Source organism: Platalea leucorodia (genome assembly GCF_965183815.1).
Source record: "Platalea leucorodia genome assembly, chromosome: 1".
In the NCBI taxonomy this organism is placed as follows: Eukaryota; Metazoa; Chordata; class Aves; order Pelecaniformes; family Threskiornithidae; genus Platalea; species Platalea leucorodia.
This window is the reverse complement of record NC_138823.1, coordinates 152434547-152451368: the sequence shown is the minus strand read 5'-3', so window position 1 is coordinate 152451368 and position 16822 is coordinate 152434547. Positions and strand designations below refer to the sequence as shown.

General features: G+C 38.3%; 1 protein-coding gene across 4 annotated transcripts in view; it reads right to left on the bottom strand.

Annotated features, from left to right (window-relative positions):
- Nucleotides 1-7476: 7476 nt before the first annotated feature.
- Nucleotides 7477-16822, bottom strand: part of ZEB1 (zinc finger E-box binding homeobox 1) — a 127995-nt gene continuing 118649 nt past the window's right edge. For all 4 annotated transcript variants that reach the window (XM_082304937.1, XM_082304939.1, XM_082304938.1 and 1 more), the window contains 3 exons: nucleotides 13698-15508; nucleotides 11953-12133; nucleotides 7477-9975 (listed from right to left, as the gene is read on the bottom strand). In XM_082304937.1, the coding sequence (XP_082161063.1) occupies nucleotides 9407-9975; nucleotides 11953-12133; nucleotides 13698-15508 (2561 nt within the window). In that variant the 3' untranslated portion in view covers nucleotides 7477-9406. The remainder of the gene's footprint in view (nucleotides 9976-11952; nucleotides 12134-13697; nucleotides 15509-16822) is intronic.

Here is a 16822-nt window from a genome sequence, read left to right as displayed (position 1 = left end):
ATCCCTGCCTTTGCCTAGCAAGGACATTCCTTTTGTCCTCTGCCCTAGGCAGCCAAGTTTCGCAAGTCGTGCAAGGACTTCACATCTTTGACACATCACCTTTTCTGTCAAAGTTGGCCAGGCATAGTCATCAGGTCAAAATGCATTGTAAGAGAGAAGGGAGCATGCAGCACAGGCTCACAAATGCCATTGCTTTGGAGACCAAGGCCAAAAACAAGGTAGGTGGTTACAAGGTATTTATAGCAAGGGAATGGTATTTTGCAAGGATACTTAATTTATTGCTGCCATATTTTGACTGGGAAATACATCATTATCCCAAATTTAGAGCACCCCAGAGATTATACAGCAGCATTCTTCCACCCCTTGCCACTGCTGGTCATTCGGCAGAGCATCTCTGTGTGCTGCAGGACACTGGTGGAAACATGCACCTTTTGGGGGAGCCAAGACTCTTGCTTTCCACAAGGAGAGCTGGGTGCCAGCATGCACTCAGCAAACTCCACTTCGGGTAACACCAGACGTCTAAACACCTAAGTAGAAGGGTGGGCAAAATGCACTTCGGAAGCTACAGAAGACAGCTCATTTAGCAGAATTACAGGAAAAGCTCATTTGTGAAATATGAAGGTATTAACCATGAGAAATCCCACAGAAATTTAATATTTCTGCTTAGAAGGAAGCATATGGCTAGACTATGGTGCAACGGCCTGGTTGACTGCACAAGCCAGTTCTGCTGTGACGATGAAGCCGGGCTGCCTCCTGTTTTGGCGTTTTCAGGTGCTTGTTTTTCCAGCAGCAGAGACAGTCACTGGAGCATGGCCGTGACATGGGGAGAATCTTATTTACCTACAGCAGTCACAAGGGGTGCACACGTGCTTGGGTGGATTGGGCCTACAGGGCAAAACTGAGAGCAGCTGGGTAGAAACTAGGTAGCAGGGGGAGGAGAAGATGGACTTGAACAGCACTTTTCAACATACGGTTTAAAAAATCAGGAACATGAAAGGTCTTTGACCTATACATGGTTCTGTTCATGAAATATTTGCATTTTTTGGCATCAGATTCTCCAGCTATTTTCAATTAGTTTTAGATACAGTGAGCTGAACAGATTCAGATTTCCCTGAACGAAATATATTTCCATTGTCAGAGAGTAAGAAATGCAGTACTGCCATTCTTAAACTGAGATGGCAGGGCCACTGTTAGGAACTAGATTAAATAATAAACTACAGTAAAGCAGGAATTACGTTCTTGTTTTCCTTAACGTTTTAAAAAAAAATCAGAATATTTTAACCGCAAAGGAGAAAAAGCAGATCCTACAATGGTTTTACTTACATAAGTAATCATGAATTGAGCAATTTCTGTAAAGAAGGATTATTCATCCATGGAACAATTTGCTGCACTCAGGTGTTTTTTTCCCCTCCACTCCTCTCCCCCGGGGGTTACAGCCGGAGCCCCCACTGGGGAGCATCAGGACCCAAACAACGTGTCCCTGACAGGTGGCCTTCACGAAAAACCTCTACAAGAAGGAAGATGATGTATTGGGCCATCAGGAGGACATAAAGAATCAGCAAAGCTTTTATTCTTCTCCCTCCATAAGGGTCACCGGCAGAACCTGAACTCGCCTCCAGACGGACAGCACACTCGCCACTTTGCTTGTAGCAGTGATCCCAGCACCAGCAAGGAGCAATGGGGCGCAAAGATTATGGGTTTCTGGAAACAGTTCTGGAAGTAAATTGCTAGTGGCAACCAACCACGTAGCCAAATGTCCCACCAGCCCTTTTTAGGCATCTGCTGGCCCTGAATAAGATACTCTTATTGTAAACAAAGTCTGAGTCTTTGCTGCTTGAGCTGAAGAACAGGCCTCTTGACTGCTGCGTAATAGGACGAGCTTGTCAAGCAGTGTAGCTGCTAAAGGGCAAGCTCCACTGCGCCACTGAAAATCACAGAAATGCTTCCTTTGCCATATTCCTTCAGAAGAGACTGCATGCTAAAGTAAAAGGCAGACGGCTTGCTCATGTTAGAGACCTCGGTTCTGTTCCCAAGTCTGCCTGAATAATCTTGTGCAAGCTGTATTATCATTCATCAATCATTTTTTATCTGTTTTTTCCCTAAGCCAGGAAAGCTGGCCTCATAATCAGGGTTGGAAAAGATAGAGAAACTGTGATGACACTCATCACAAGTGTAAATGCTAGAATTCCTTGTTCCTTGGTTTATAGAGTGTCTCTCACTAAGCTTCAGGACGTTTTAAAAGCACTTGACACAACAGATTGTCTTGGAGACCAGAATGCCAGTAAGAAGAAGCCTGATTAAAATGATAAAAAAAAAAAAAAGATTCTAAAGAGAATGCTGTGTTTTGGGAAACACAAATCACTACTCTCAAGAATTTTTAATTTACAGACTGAGGGGTGGCTGTTCTCCAGCCTCAGGTGATGCAGGTTAGCAGCTCCTCCAAAGCATGGTTGCTGGCTCCTGCCAGAGGAATTCTTTGGAGCTGTCTAAATTGGGAAAAAAAGCTGACTCGAGGTCAACTTAGTCAGCTTGTCTTGACTGAAGCCCCTGTTATCCCTGCAACCACAGCTGAGATCATTTGACCTGGTCAGGCTGTAACCATGACCACTTCAAACACTCCCTGGCTGTCAGCAGCCGCAGCTCGCGGAAAGGTGCTGCTGCAGCACAGCCAGCTCCAACCATCAGAAGGGTTAAACCTTCCTCCCCCTCACTCCCACACTTACTGTTCGCAAGGACTCAAAATGAAGTATGTACGAGTGCGATGGCTGTTCAGCTCCTGGTTTGGAGGAGACCAGTGGCAGCATTACCTTCAGGGTGAGCAAAAGAAATCGAGGACTGCTGTCTACATAAGTGTTTTTCCATTATTGGGTTGATTTGATTGAGTGAGGGAAAAAAAAATTCTAAGTACCCTTTTTGTCCATAGCAACATGACCTTACAAACCTGTTGGAAGCCCTTGTTATTTTCAGAATTTTGCATGATTTTCCAATGAACTTATTTCTTGAACAATTCAGACCAGCTTTGAACAATTTGAGCCAACAGATTTTATTGCACACTGAAAAGAGCAAAATGCTCCCTCCATACCTTTGCAATTGCTTACCTGTCATTAAAAATTTAGAAAGTTTCACAGAATTCAAGGGTTCTGGTGATATTCATCAACAGTCATGCAAGATTTTGCCTAAAGAGAGAGCTCCTGAACAGTAAGGGATGGAAACAGGACAGAGTCATACAAACTACCGTCAGACTTGTGGTCTGTCTCTGGGCCCAGGGTGCGCTAAAAGCAAGCAGACTTTCCAGGTAAAAGAGGAACAGAAACTCATGAGGAATGACACAAAGTTAGTGTAGGTGTATTTCAGGTTTTTTAGGGTTTAACTCATTTATCCCCTTAATTCCTGAATTAACACGCAATGCAAATCTCATGATTATTACACAAACCCTAGTTTACACAAAGATGAGCAAAACCCGAGGACAGTCCCCAATAAAGAAAGGTTAAAATCTAGAAGCAGAATCAGAGAACTTGAGACTCACCAGAAAACCAAAGGAAAGGCCAAAATAGCATTCTCAATATATTTATTTTAAAGATTACTTCCCATCATTCTCATAATTTGTAAAGATTTTTGGGGATCTGCTAGTGTAGAGGTACGGCCTTGGAGAACTTTACCTAGTTGTAGATTAATACTACATGACTTTCACATTTGGCATGCTGCTAGGACAAACTTTGCCATGAAAGTGCTCCTGACATCAGCACATTCCATGTTTAATCCCAACTACCAGTTTATTTTCTAATTACAGTTTAAAAGAAGAGATTTTTTTTTTTTGTGAAGCAATGAAATAGATCATAATATATTGTTTCTCCTAGAGACAACATACATACAATGTGTATGATAGGCATAATACACACAAATGAGAAGACTGTGTGACAGATTAGTGACCAGAGCATGCTCATGAAAGAGCAGAAGGATAAAACAAAAGTTGTGAATATTTTATCACTTTTAAGAGTTAAATTGATCATGATAACCTTTTTGTATTCATTTTTTTGTGAAAATCAGACAGCAAATATCATTCGAACAACTGCCCGAGAAAAACACGAACAATAAATCATAAAATACAGACTCAAAAGATACTCTAATATTGAATTTCTATTATGAAATTTAGAGATTATTCTAGTGACAATTAAACAAGCTATTCTGCCAAGGAAAGAGAAAAAAAATACTTTTGTGTTTAAGCACCAGAATGTGAATTGCAAAACACACAACAAAATCTCCATCCAAGCAAAGAATTGTGCATGGATTTATACACTGGCAGTAAATAAATTTAAAAGAACACCCTTTCAAGAGGTGCTCAGGACAGCACGTATTAAGCTTTTTCCTCTCTCCTCCTCCTCTGCTTAAAAGCCATCCTCTACCTTCACCACAGCCTCCACGAGCAAAATGGACTTTTCTCATCCTCAAATCATTACCTTCACCTCTAATGGTCTTCTGTACACTAGAAAGTATTTTCATTTCTCCACTGTAGACTTCTCTGTTGCTTTGGAGTGTGAACTCCTGATCTTTCATCACTTTGATGATAAAAGCCCCAATGCAGCATTTTGCTGTGGCAAAAACTGTGCTTTTAGTAGTGTCATATTGTCTCTCTTGTAAATGGCTTTGCTTTCAAATTGCCACTCAGGCTTGTGGCCACCACCATCCCAGGCACACTTTGTCACTACAAATATCAATAAAGTGCTGCTTGTACAGCCACTGACTGCGGGTTTACCTGCAATAATTGCATTAGAATAATTTTACTCAAGAGTGCGAACACACCACTGGTTGCCAGTTTTAAGCAATTTTTACTCAATCTGTCTGAAGAACAGTGCCTTTTAGGGTAACTATAATGCATTCTGGGCTGATATGCCATCATGCATTCTTCTTCTACTAAAATTTAAAATAGACATTGAAACACACTGGCACTCTGAGATTAGCCAAACTATATAAACTTCCTGATTTCTTTTTTTAGTATTCATTAATTTATCTGATTATTTGTAATTCAATATCATTTTCAAAAAAACTTTCAAGCTCATACATACAGCATTGCTGAGCATTGCAGTGCTACCAATTACCCATATGGACAGGCTGCTCCAGATAACCAACAAGCAGACAGCAATGTGGCTATGGAGAGTTTGAGGGAATGCCACCAAAATCACCACTGGGATGCCACACGAATGCTACTGAAAGAGGAGAAAGCAGTTTCTTCTCTTCAACATATCGTCTAGTATTCTCGGTAGCCTTAAGTCCCTCATTCTGCTCCTGTTTGCTCAGGATCTCAGAAGGGTATTCCCCATCCCAGGGCATGAAACTTAATATTTACTTCTTCTGTAACATTCTTCCTACAGTTATTCTGTAATATTTTTCCTATTCTCAAATTACCTGATAGAAGAGGATGTACCACTGTCACAATTTTGCAACTGTAACTGTGATTTTGAAACATAGCAATTAATTATATTCTGGAGTCACAAAATAGGTCAATAGCAGAACCAAAACCAGAACATCAGTCTCAGGTCAGTGCCCTGTCCCATGCTGCATTCAAAGGACACTTTTCTTTTTGTCAGTCTGGACTGGTCACCGGCCCTGTCCCCCTGACCGTTCAGCTAGGATGAGCCATGCATGGTGAGCATGAGGAAGAAGCAGGCACAGAGACCAGCCTGGGCACACAGGGCAACTGATGTACTTCTCACCTTCTGACCAAAGAAGAGCTCACAGGACAGTGAAGTTTTATTAAAACTACATTTAATTTTTACTGCTCTTTTCCAACTTTTATTTATCTTGAAAGGACAGAATGCAAAGGCTTTACACTTTTGCTTTGGCTTCTTTTCATGTGTGAAACTTATTCTCCTTGAAACTGCTTTGCCATTAACTTACAGAGAAGGTCCACGTGGCCGCAGCTGGACTGCTTCTGGTACCTCGGTGGACTCCTTCGCAGCGGCCCGCACAGCTATCTGTGCTGCAGGCATCTCACTGATGGGGCTGGGAATAAAGCCTGCGTCTCCTAAGCACCTCTTTGCTCCAGCTGAGTTTACTCCGCTAAAGGAAGATGCATCACAGGTTTTGTGTTTTTCAAATGGGTAATAAATGATGTTATAAGGTCACAAACATCAGAGGCATCTCTGAGCTTAACAGATGCAAAATTCAATACACCAATCCATTTTGATGATAAAAATGTTAATAACGGTTTCATAGTCTAAGTAATGAATATAAATTTTCTCCTGAAAAACAATGACATTTCCTCATCAAAATTGCTTGGACTTTGCTCTCCATCCTATGTCTCTCTCTGATTTCTCTTGCTTCATTTCAGGTTCTAGAAATCGAAGTTACTGGGCTTTCATGTGCAGCTGTCACTTCTGTGAGTAGCCTTGGATTTATTCAAATTCTTTGCTCTATTACTAAGGACAGCAAAATATTATTTCCATCCCATTTTACAACAAATGTCTCGTTGGGTTTATTACTATAGCCAAGTAAGATGTTTCTGGATTATGAAAAATGTGAAAAATCTTAAAATAGTTTCAAAAATGTGTGTTTCATTACCTAGAAAAGAGCAGAGCCAGTTTTACCTGTGAGAAATCCTGAACTACCTGATCCATTCTGTTATGATAACAATTACAAGTCAACATTATTGATGCAATAGAAATGGTTACTTTTTTTCAAAACAGCTTTCTCATGTTTACCTCAATGATATACCACCACTTTAGGAGCTTAGTCCACTTAGAAGTGTAATATTTGGTATACTGTACAGCAAAATACAGACAAAGTAAACCAATTAATATATGGGATAAATCTTTTGTATGTATTAATGTTGAGATAATAAGATTGACAATTATTCAAAACTTAGATATGTGAATATAAAATAACTTACATAATGATTGTGTAAAAACCCAAAAATTAACAACTGAAATCCCCTTTTAGGGATCATTAAAGAGCAGAACATTGCTTAAAGAACAGTCTCTAAACTTTGCTTAAACTGCAAAACATTGTAAACATGCATATGTAATACAAGTTTCAAGCCTTCATACTTACATTACTGAAATCATATATATCCGTAATGTTGGAGCCATATTTTTGGAAAGTTCAACAGCAATATATACATCAACCTTTGCACTAGCTTAATGCTAAATCAAGAAAAGTGTTATAGACTTCCTTTAAAAGCATTCTTATTGAAAGAGAGCATTAAACTGTGTATTAGATAGATACAAGAGAAAAAAATAAATCACAAAACCACATGGTTCTTTTTGAAAACTCAGTTGTTCTGCTCACGTTAGTAAATCAATAAACTCACGTAGCAATCCCTTTGCCTGCACACAGTCAACCCTTTCTTTCACTTATGTGCTCCTTACATACAAGTGAAACTGAGTATTGACACTGAAGCAGGAACCACGTCCGAATAACAGCTCATAGAAATCATTTAAAACCATTTTCTAAATTACCAGAATAATGACAGTAAGTCAGACTTGTTGACGCATTTTATTGTGAGATGGGGAGTCTGGTAAAAAACTAGAAAATGACCGTGATGTAACAAGGAACTTAAAAATGAAGTTTCAGATTTGTAACATACATACATGAATACAGGAACAAATTGGCACAAAAATGTTAAACATTGTTCCCAACACTGTTTATAAGATTATTCTATTTTGGCTTACTAAGGAAATGAGAGTTTTATGGTTAGACTAATCTCTTAATAAAACTGCAGAGCATCATGCTATTAGTCACACAGTGAATTTCAAAATTTAAGAGCTTTATATTAAAAACTGGGTAAAGGTAAAATGAATTGATTGCAATTGTAAAATTAATACATTCCCATTTTAATTCTTCTGTTCTACAGTCCAAGGCAAGTATAAATGTTAACATAACACTGTTAAATCAAATATCAATGCAAGAGAACCGATTGCATCTCTACTTTAAATCTTATCAACTTTCCACATTTTCATACTAAAATATATTATTGTATTAATACAAACTACAGTATTATACACTACACTGTGTAATAAATAAAGAAATATAAAAATAAGACACATAAATATAAAAGTTTTCTAAAACTAAAAAGGTACATATGTCAGTAAGAAGGGTATTAATACTGCCAAGTTTGAAGACATACAGTACAAAATGTTGCACAGATCTATAAACTAAAAGAAATAAAATAATACTGATAGGTAAAAATCAGCTAACATTGTTAATAAATGGGGTCCGTAATAACTAACATTTGAAAACACTTATGAGCCAGATAACATGTCATGTATGTGTCTGAAATTAAAGTAAACCAATAAAGCAATAAAGCAGATTAGAAAATTTCCCTTGTAATTATTGTAGAGAAATTCTGCAAGTCAGGTATTAACCCAAAATACCACCAAATAATTAAATAATGAAATATACCAGTGTTCTTACTTCTCTGATGGCTGAGTGTTTTTTTCCCCATGATTAGTTTAGAAGTTTGATACAAATCAACAAATGCTAGTTATTGTAGGCCACACATTGGATAAAGGCTGCTTATAGCCTTTATAATACTGATAAATGGCACTTACAGCACACAGGTCTTGCATAAGGCCAAAGGAGATACAAAGCTTCATATCATATCCTTCATATTGTTACTACATACTCAAAACACAATTACAAACACTGATTTTGACGACTTTGCTGTCCTTACCAGTATTAACACTGTTAGTCCCTGCAATCAGAACTCAACGACAATCTTTTCAACTACATTTTTAATCACATGAGTAAGAAACTTCAGTTCTTCTATCATCTGCTTTCTTAAGGCTAACAATACACTTTAAATGATAATATGCTCTACTACAACATCTAATGTCATAAATCGCTACCTTCTAGGTTGAATTTACAAAGGTAGCCAAGCACTGTTTGCAACTGCATTACAGGTTTCTGCAAAAGGGAATTTTGTAGTGCAGAAGTTCTCACATTTTAAAACATAAGAAAATACTGAAGTGGATTTAGGAAATGTTTTACCGTTAAAAAAAAAAAATCATATAAATCTCTCCCAATTGTACAGCTTAAAAATTAATCAACTTAAGAATGAAAATTAATACTGATAAAACAAACAATGCCAGATGCTTGTCTAATAAATCAGGTTTCCTACAAGCTGTTAAATCTTTGCTTCCAGAGTCACTGTATTTTTCTAATCTGCTTCATGTTATAAACTTGTTCCTAACTTTGAAAACTGTGTGAAAAATTACTAAGTTTGAGGTTCAGGCACACCTGGATTTCTTTTTTTTTTCTTTTTCTTTTTTTTATATATATATTTTTTTACACAGTAGTGAACAGAAATCACAGTATGCAGGCTACTGCGTTTCCATGAAAAGCATGTATAATATAGAACGAAATTCATTACCAATTTTTTTTCCTTATAGAAAAAACTATCATTTAAGCTTTATTCGTTTTTTTCTTCTGACACCTGCCCATTATTCTGTATAACTTCTGGTTCTGCATTGCTTGCTTGATTTACAACTTCATCGTTCTTGTTACCTTCAGTTTTCCCTTCTTCTTCTTCTTCTTCTCCTTCTTCTTCTTCTTCTTCTTCTTCTTCATCCTCTACATCTTGTAGTTTCCTACATTCTTTTTCTTCCTGAAGTCCTTCTACCTCTTTTTCTTCCTCCTCCTCTTCCTCTTTTTCACTGTCTTCCTCTTCTTCCCTGGTTAGACTCTCTCTCTCATCCGAGTCGATCTGTGATGGAGACGCCCTGGCCCCAGCATGCTCGTTATTGAGGACCTCCTGGCCTGTCTCCTCCTGTTCTGTGCTGTCACGCTCTTCTGCCTCTCTTTTGCAATAGGAGTAGCGATGATTCATGTGTTGAGAGTAAGACCCCGAGTGTGAAAACCGCTTTCCACATTTGTCACATTGGTAGGGTTTTTCCCCAGAATGCAGTCGCATGTGTTCGATCAAATGGTGTTTGTGTTTAAATGCTTTTTTACAGATTCCACACTCATGAGGTCTTTTACCTACAAAACAAAGCACAAACAATTGGGCATCTTGTAGCTGAAGTTTTAAGGATGTATACCATTGTTTTCATTATAAAATGCTCTTGGTGAACGTATTGTCAACAATTAATAATTTTCTTTAGCAAGACGTTCTCTTCCACATATTCTCAGCCTGGGTTTCTCACCTGAGCCCAAAGGACAAGGGTGCAAGGGTACATTGTCACAATTACAAGGATAACTTGCAAGTTTTTTAGGAAAACTGAACATAGAAGGATAAACAGATTCTCAGATATAACTTTTAGCACAAGAAAAGTGCAAATATATGTAATTAGAAAAGGAGACATTTTTCTTGCAGTAAACATTATTTTGACTCAAAACCATTTTAACTTTTCTACATGGATGGAAATTTAAAATCAACTAAGCTTTTATGTTGGTTTTTGTGTACCAAGTCCTTCTTCCATGTTATAGGTAAAAGGAAAATCATTCTAAAATCTAGGTTGGCACAGGTAAGTGCCTTATGTACAAAACTTGCTGACTACACATATATTAACTAGAAAAACCTGTGTTGTTTCACTTAGTTCTCTTTCTGCTCTGTTTCCCAGCTTTCTCCTTTGTAGCTCTTATATACATGGCACAAGCCTAGTAATGTTATTTTGATTTCAGCACTCAAAGTTGTTACGCAAAACAACTTTGCACAGTCTTAGCCCAGACATAAAAGATACAGATAGGGAGACAGTAGTTTTTTGGCCACGCTATACAGGTGATCAACGCCTCCGTGTCAACTTATGCCAAACAAACAGTGAGGTGGGTGTTGGCCTCTTCTCCAAGTAACGAGCGATAGGACAAGAGGAAACGGCCTCAAGCTGCGCCAGGGGAAGTTTAGGTTGGATATTAGGAAAAACTTCTTCACCGAAAGCGTAGTCAGGCATTGGAACAGGCTGCCCAGGGAAGTGGTTGAGTCCCCATCCCTGGAGGTATTTAACAGATGGGGAGATGTTGTGCTTAGGGACATGGTTTAGTGGTGAGCTTGGCAGTGCTAGGTTAACGGTTGGACTCGATGATCTTAAGGGTCTTTTCCAACCTAAATGATTCTGTGATTCGACAACGCTCAACACTGCACTTAATTTAAAAGTTGAATGGAAATAACAATTGTGCTATGAAAAGAAGGAGTTAAATAAGTCTCAGGACAGGAAAAGTATGAAAATAGACAGTCTTAATGAATACAACTTGAGAAACTTGATCAAGTGGTAAAGACAAAAGGGATTTTTTTATCTTTTTAATTCTATATGTGAGATTAAATTAAAACATTAATATGCAGAAATATAATATAGGCACCTAACCAATCAAAAAAAGAATTTTTTTTAAAGACATCACAGAAGAAATATGAGAGCACCAGTTATTAAAAAAAAAGACTAAAGATACCAGAGCTGGAGACAAAACGAACAGCTATGAGAAATTAAAAATAAAAATCAAAGCCAGAAGGGTGTTCTTTTGGGGTTAGATTCCATGTCTAATGAATGGCTGTTAACTTCAGATAATTACAAATGTGGCTCAATTTGAAAATCCTTCATGCTAGACAGATACACTGCCTTTCATGTGAAGTATCACACACATTCATGATCCTTTTTTCTTAATTTATAATTTTAATTTTTAATTTTTCTTAATTTATAACCAGGCAAGGTAAATTAGAAGTAATACATCCTTGATTACAGGCTGTGGCTTGCAGATGATTGTCCATGAGCCAGACGGAAGAACCACCCCCACCCCCCCCACCCCCTTCCTATTCAGGGCTTAGGTCTTACAAATTTAAAGAAACATAGAATTGCAGTTCTGTCAAACAAATATACAAACCATGGGTTTCTAAAGAGGGCTGAGCACAGATGACAAGAAGGACTATTATACTTCCCTATGCTTTCCAAGAACTGGATTCCAGTTGAGATTATCAGTTACACACTACCAATGAAATAATGATCTGAAACTGTTTTTTCTAGTACATACCTGTGTGTTCATACTTGTGTCTTAATAATGAGCTGCTCTTCTGGAATATTTTGTCACATAAATCACAGGCATACATCCCATTTTCTGTCTTTCTCATCTTTTTCTTTGGGGGTGTTGAATCAGAATCATTTTGATCTTCTACATTTGATACTCCTTCTGAGCTAGTGTCTTGCCTTTCATCCTTAAGAAAAGTTACGAAAAAGGTTGAGTTCAATAAAAAATGCACTGATGCAGCACACAATTTATAAAATAGAAGCTGAAGCTGCACTGTTATTTTCATTCAGTTCCGTAAACAGCCAAACAAAATTGTTTAGACTTACAGAGTCAAAAAAATCTTCCACTGCATCACTCTGCTTTGCAGTCCCTGCCACCATACAGATGCAGAATTCTCACTGGGACTGACTTTAATCACATCCAAATTGGACTGTTGGCCAGGTCTAAGCTACATTGACACATCATGTTTTAGGGCCCATAAAATAAATGCAATGTTAGGAAGGAAAAGAAGATTACAGACCTATAAAGTACCTCAGTAAGTTGGAAGAGCAAATTCAGTATCTAACTGCATTTTTCAACTAATGTTTGTCACCCACATTTTGCTACCTCGCGGATTTTATGGAAGTTAGACTGTAGTTTTTGATGAAGTTTTCACAAAAAGCTATTTAAGTTATCATTTGAATTTGCATATTGACTACCCTCTTCCTCATAAAACTACCCCAAATCCTACTTAACCCAAAATTGGGAGGATTTCAAATGTTTAATTAATAAAAAGTTTTTAAAAATCATAACTGTAGTCTAAGTATTTCAAGTGAAGCTCACCTGGAAGAAGCACAGTATTTTCTACTGATATCAGCAGTATCACTACATGCAGAATTAATTTTATCATATATTATCAAATCTGAATATAAAAATGTACGTGTTAGCTACCTCAAATGTCGTATGTCTCATAAACTTCAACATAGGAGCAGCCTTCTGACTCTTCAAGGCTCCTCAGTCTCTGGCTACACAGAAGCCTGACTAAAATGCTGAAGAGCCACATTTCTAAGTTTTAATTAGAAACGCTCAGTCTTTACGCAAGCCACTTGTCTGTTCTGCTCTGTCCCTACCTCAACGTGCACAGGTGTTTCTCAGCAGGACTGACTCCGATTAGATCACATCTGGATGTACCCAGGGAGGAACAGGGCAGGAGACAGGAATGGCAGATGACGGTAAATACCTGCCTGAATTTCAATTGAGAATACATCTGAATTTTGTTTAAAGTGCCATTGTGGTGCAGGATGAATTCAGCTACTCTGCAAGCCAAGAAAGCAGAGCAGTGGGAAGGGAGTAGCCAGAAGTTCCAAATAGGTTATTTTCTGGATGTGGGGAAAGAGGAATTATGGAGCCAGCAAGAAACACAAGCCATGGCCTTACTTTGCTTTTTGATCAGGGGAATTAAACTGTCCTTAAAATACTGAGCACTAATGTCCTAGAAGACGCTTCTGAATGACTGAACGTAGTGAAGAACTGACTTGTCCATGCACAGAACTATATAGTTTCTGTCAGTCTGGACTCAAGCTGCCTGAGCTAGCTAGCTTTGCAGCGGACTTAAAGGTAACATCTATTACCCATTAACCATCAAGCTAAACAAACCTGACAGCTTATATTTACATTTTATTTAATTTATCTTCACAGCTTTCTGTTAGCTCAGCATGCATACAGAATGAATACATCATACACAACACACAGGAATACAGGGACCGAAGTACCTGATTTCCATTGGCTTGGGTGTGTTTTGGTGGTGTTTCTTGAACTGCAGGACTAACTGTAGTAGAGTATGTATAAGCCACCTGTGGAATCAAAATGGTTTGCTTATTGGCAGCGAGAGCTCTCAAGCATGGAACACTGTTCTGGTCAGCAATGGCAACAATTGTAGGTAACTGGGCAGTGACTGTAGGTATAGCAATATTTATGGGATTGGCACTTGGTGGGATTACATTTACAATAGGATCAGAGTCTGTAATACTGTTGTCCTTTTGTGGTTCTTTTTTTGCACAAGTTAAGTTCAAAGGTTCTTCTTGGACAGAATAAACACTGTTCTGGTAAACACTAGTTATGGTAGATCTTTCCAATAGTTCTCCATGTTGCTTTGGTAGCGAAAGGTCAAGAGGTTCAATTTGTGGCTCTTCTTGTACACCCTCTGCTGTGTACGTATAACCCTGTGAATTTCTTGATGAAGAAAGGTTTAGTGGTGATGGGGGTGGCGTGCTACTGCGTGAACCATTCAGAGTTGATCCCCCTGGTAAAGTCTGAGATTTTGTTGTATTGACAGGATTTTGTGAATTATTTGTGCTGTTCTGGGGTTCACTCACATTTGTAGTTGCTGCTTGATCATCGTTATCTGCGGGGCTGCTTAATTTAACTTGTTCAGGAGAAGATGGTCCAGAAGACTGCACAGAAATTTGTCCAGCTTGCATTTTTTCAAACCACTTTTTTACCACATCCAGTGGTAGGTTTACGGAATCAGCTATTTTTGAAAGCTCTTCTGCGCTCGGTTGTGCATTTAATGCATAATACGCTTTTAGGAGCGATAAAAGGTTCTTTAAAGGTGGCTGACCAGGAGATAAGTTGTTCTCCCCAGTTTCTGATGGGACAGGGGAGTCAGGCTTCTCAGCTTCTGTTCCACTGGGCTGAGGAAGCTGAGGAGGATTTTTTGTTTCATAGTGCTTTAATTCTTGAAGTGCATTAAGATCTCCTGGACAGTCATCACAAAGAAGACAAGTGCTATCATTGGTCTCACCTTCAAAGTTCTTATCCTTCTCAGACTTCACCGTAAGATCTTCCGGTAATTTTTCATTTTTGCAACTATTTGCAGGAACAGAGTTTTCTTTTTTTAGATTTTGTGGAACAACCTGAAGTTGACTTGGCTGCTCCAGGCTGTAGTTGATGATAATTTTGGTTGTCCCATCTTGGTCAACCAAAGGAAGACTGATAGCTGAAATGAGGGAATGGCCAGCTTGTTGTATAGATGCATTGCTGATTGTTTCTTGTTCTTTGGATGCAAGATTAGCATGATTGTTTTCCAATACTTGCCTTATTACATTACCATCCACTGCCACTTTAAGTACATTTTGAATGTCACTTAAGTTGATGCTTATGGGAGACACCAGACCTACTGTTGGTAGAACAACAGCTTGCACCACACCCTGAGGAGAACTGGTTGCCTGCAATGGGCTACCACCACTAAAAACCCCATTCTGCAAAGGGGTCGAACAATTAATTCCTGAAGCAACCACTATGGGCTTGAATTCATAATCCACAGGTTCAGTTTTAATTTGGTTAACAGGAAGTTGCTCTTGCAAGGGTTTATTTTCTATCTTTTGTCGTATCTGTGGTCTTGCTGGGCTACCTGGTGATGCAGAAAGGGAAGGGGAGGAGCACTGAGACGTCTTGAGCCCTGACCGGGCTCGACCATTCACGGGCATCAAACCAATACACTTCTTACTGCTTATGTGTGAACTGTATGAACCAGAATGGGAAAAACGTTTCTTGCAGTTTGGGCACTCATATGGCTTCTCTCCTAAAGATAAAAAAAAAGAAGAAAAAAGGCATATGCAAGAGTTTACCAGGTTACAGCGTAACTTCATCAAGCAACAGTAATTAGAAAAGAATACATCGAAATGACCTCTCAAAGAGCCCTAGGGAAAAAAGATCTTATACAATGAATTGAACAGTAAGAGTCATTATGTCATCTATAGATCTGCTCCTAGGGTCCTTTAATAAGTTTGTGATCCACTAGTAGATATAGGATAGAGTCCACACGATCATGATAAGTTCCGGTATTTCCCAGTAACTGTCTACATATCACATAGATGAGTCTATATGACACTTGCAGATTTCATTAAACTCCATTCAAGCAGTACCACTACTAACTTCAGAAGCTACATAAACTACTTCAGAATAGAAAAAAATTGGAATATGATTAACCAAAGAAAAAAATACAAATGCCATAAATGCAAGTAATAAATATATATAAGGACCTATGCACACTTTATTGTGGCAAACTCAAATACAATATATCCATATCTTCCAACAATACTCATCAGCTGAATAAAAACAGGCAAAGTTTAAAAAAAAGGGAAATGAGACACATGCAGAAGACAGATGTATGTTTGCCTTCAGAGATGAATGTCAGGTTAAATTGCCAGGAAGATGCACACAACTATGCAACCGTTGCACTCATAGCCAGAGTTGGCTTTTCAGGGAATCTGTGCTACAGAGGAAAAAGAAAGAGCCGAAACAGCTGGCTTGCTTCAGATCGAAAAGTACATTGACTGAGGCTTTCTCGCTCGCAGGCACAATGCCACTACCCTCTGGAAATACAATTATGTTTGCTGAGGGAGGACTTCTAGATGAGGTGTTCTTAATTACTGTGATCATGGCTGAGCAACTGATAAGAAACGAAAAGATGGCCTAAAACCTTGTTTTCGGACTTTCTGTCAATGCGTAAATTTGAGTTAAAGAGAGAAATGGAGAATGTTCTTTGAGTGACCACATTTTACTTATTATTAAATAATAATATATAATATTATATATTAAATTTCTTACAAATTGGAACTTTTCTTATGAATTAAAACTTTTGTGACAGTACATCACAATTCCAGACCTGTGTCCTGAGGATATTTTAACATTTTAATATGATATTTTAATAAAATCACAGTCACAGACAGTAGGAAGCATAGTTGTTATGTCCCGACTATTACCAATTAAAATTTCCTAGTAAGGCTCCTAACATGCTGAGTGGCCTGCAAACATTGAGAAAAAACAGACAAGTGAAAAAGGACCAGAAGGATGCCCCATTTCGTCTGCCACAAGTGAAGTTTTCCTGAACTGT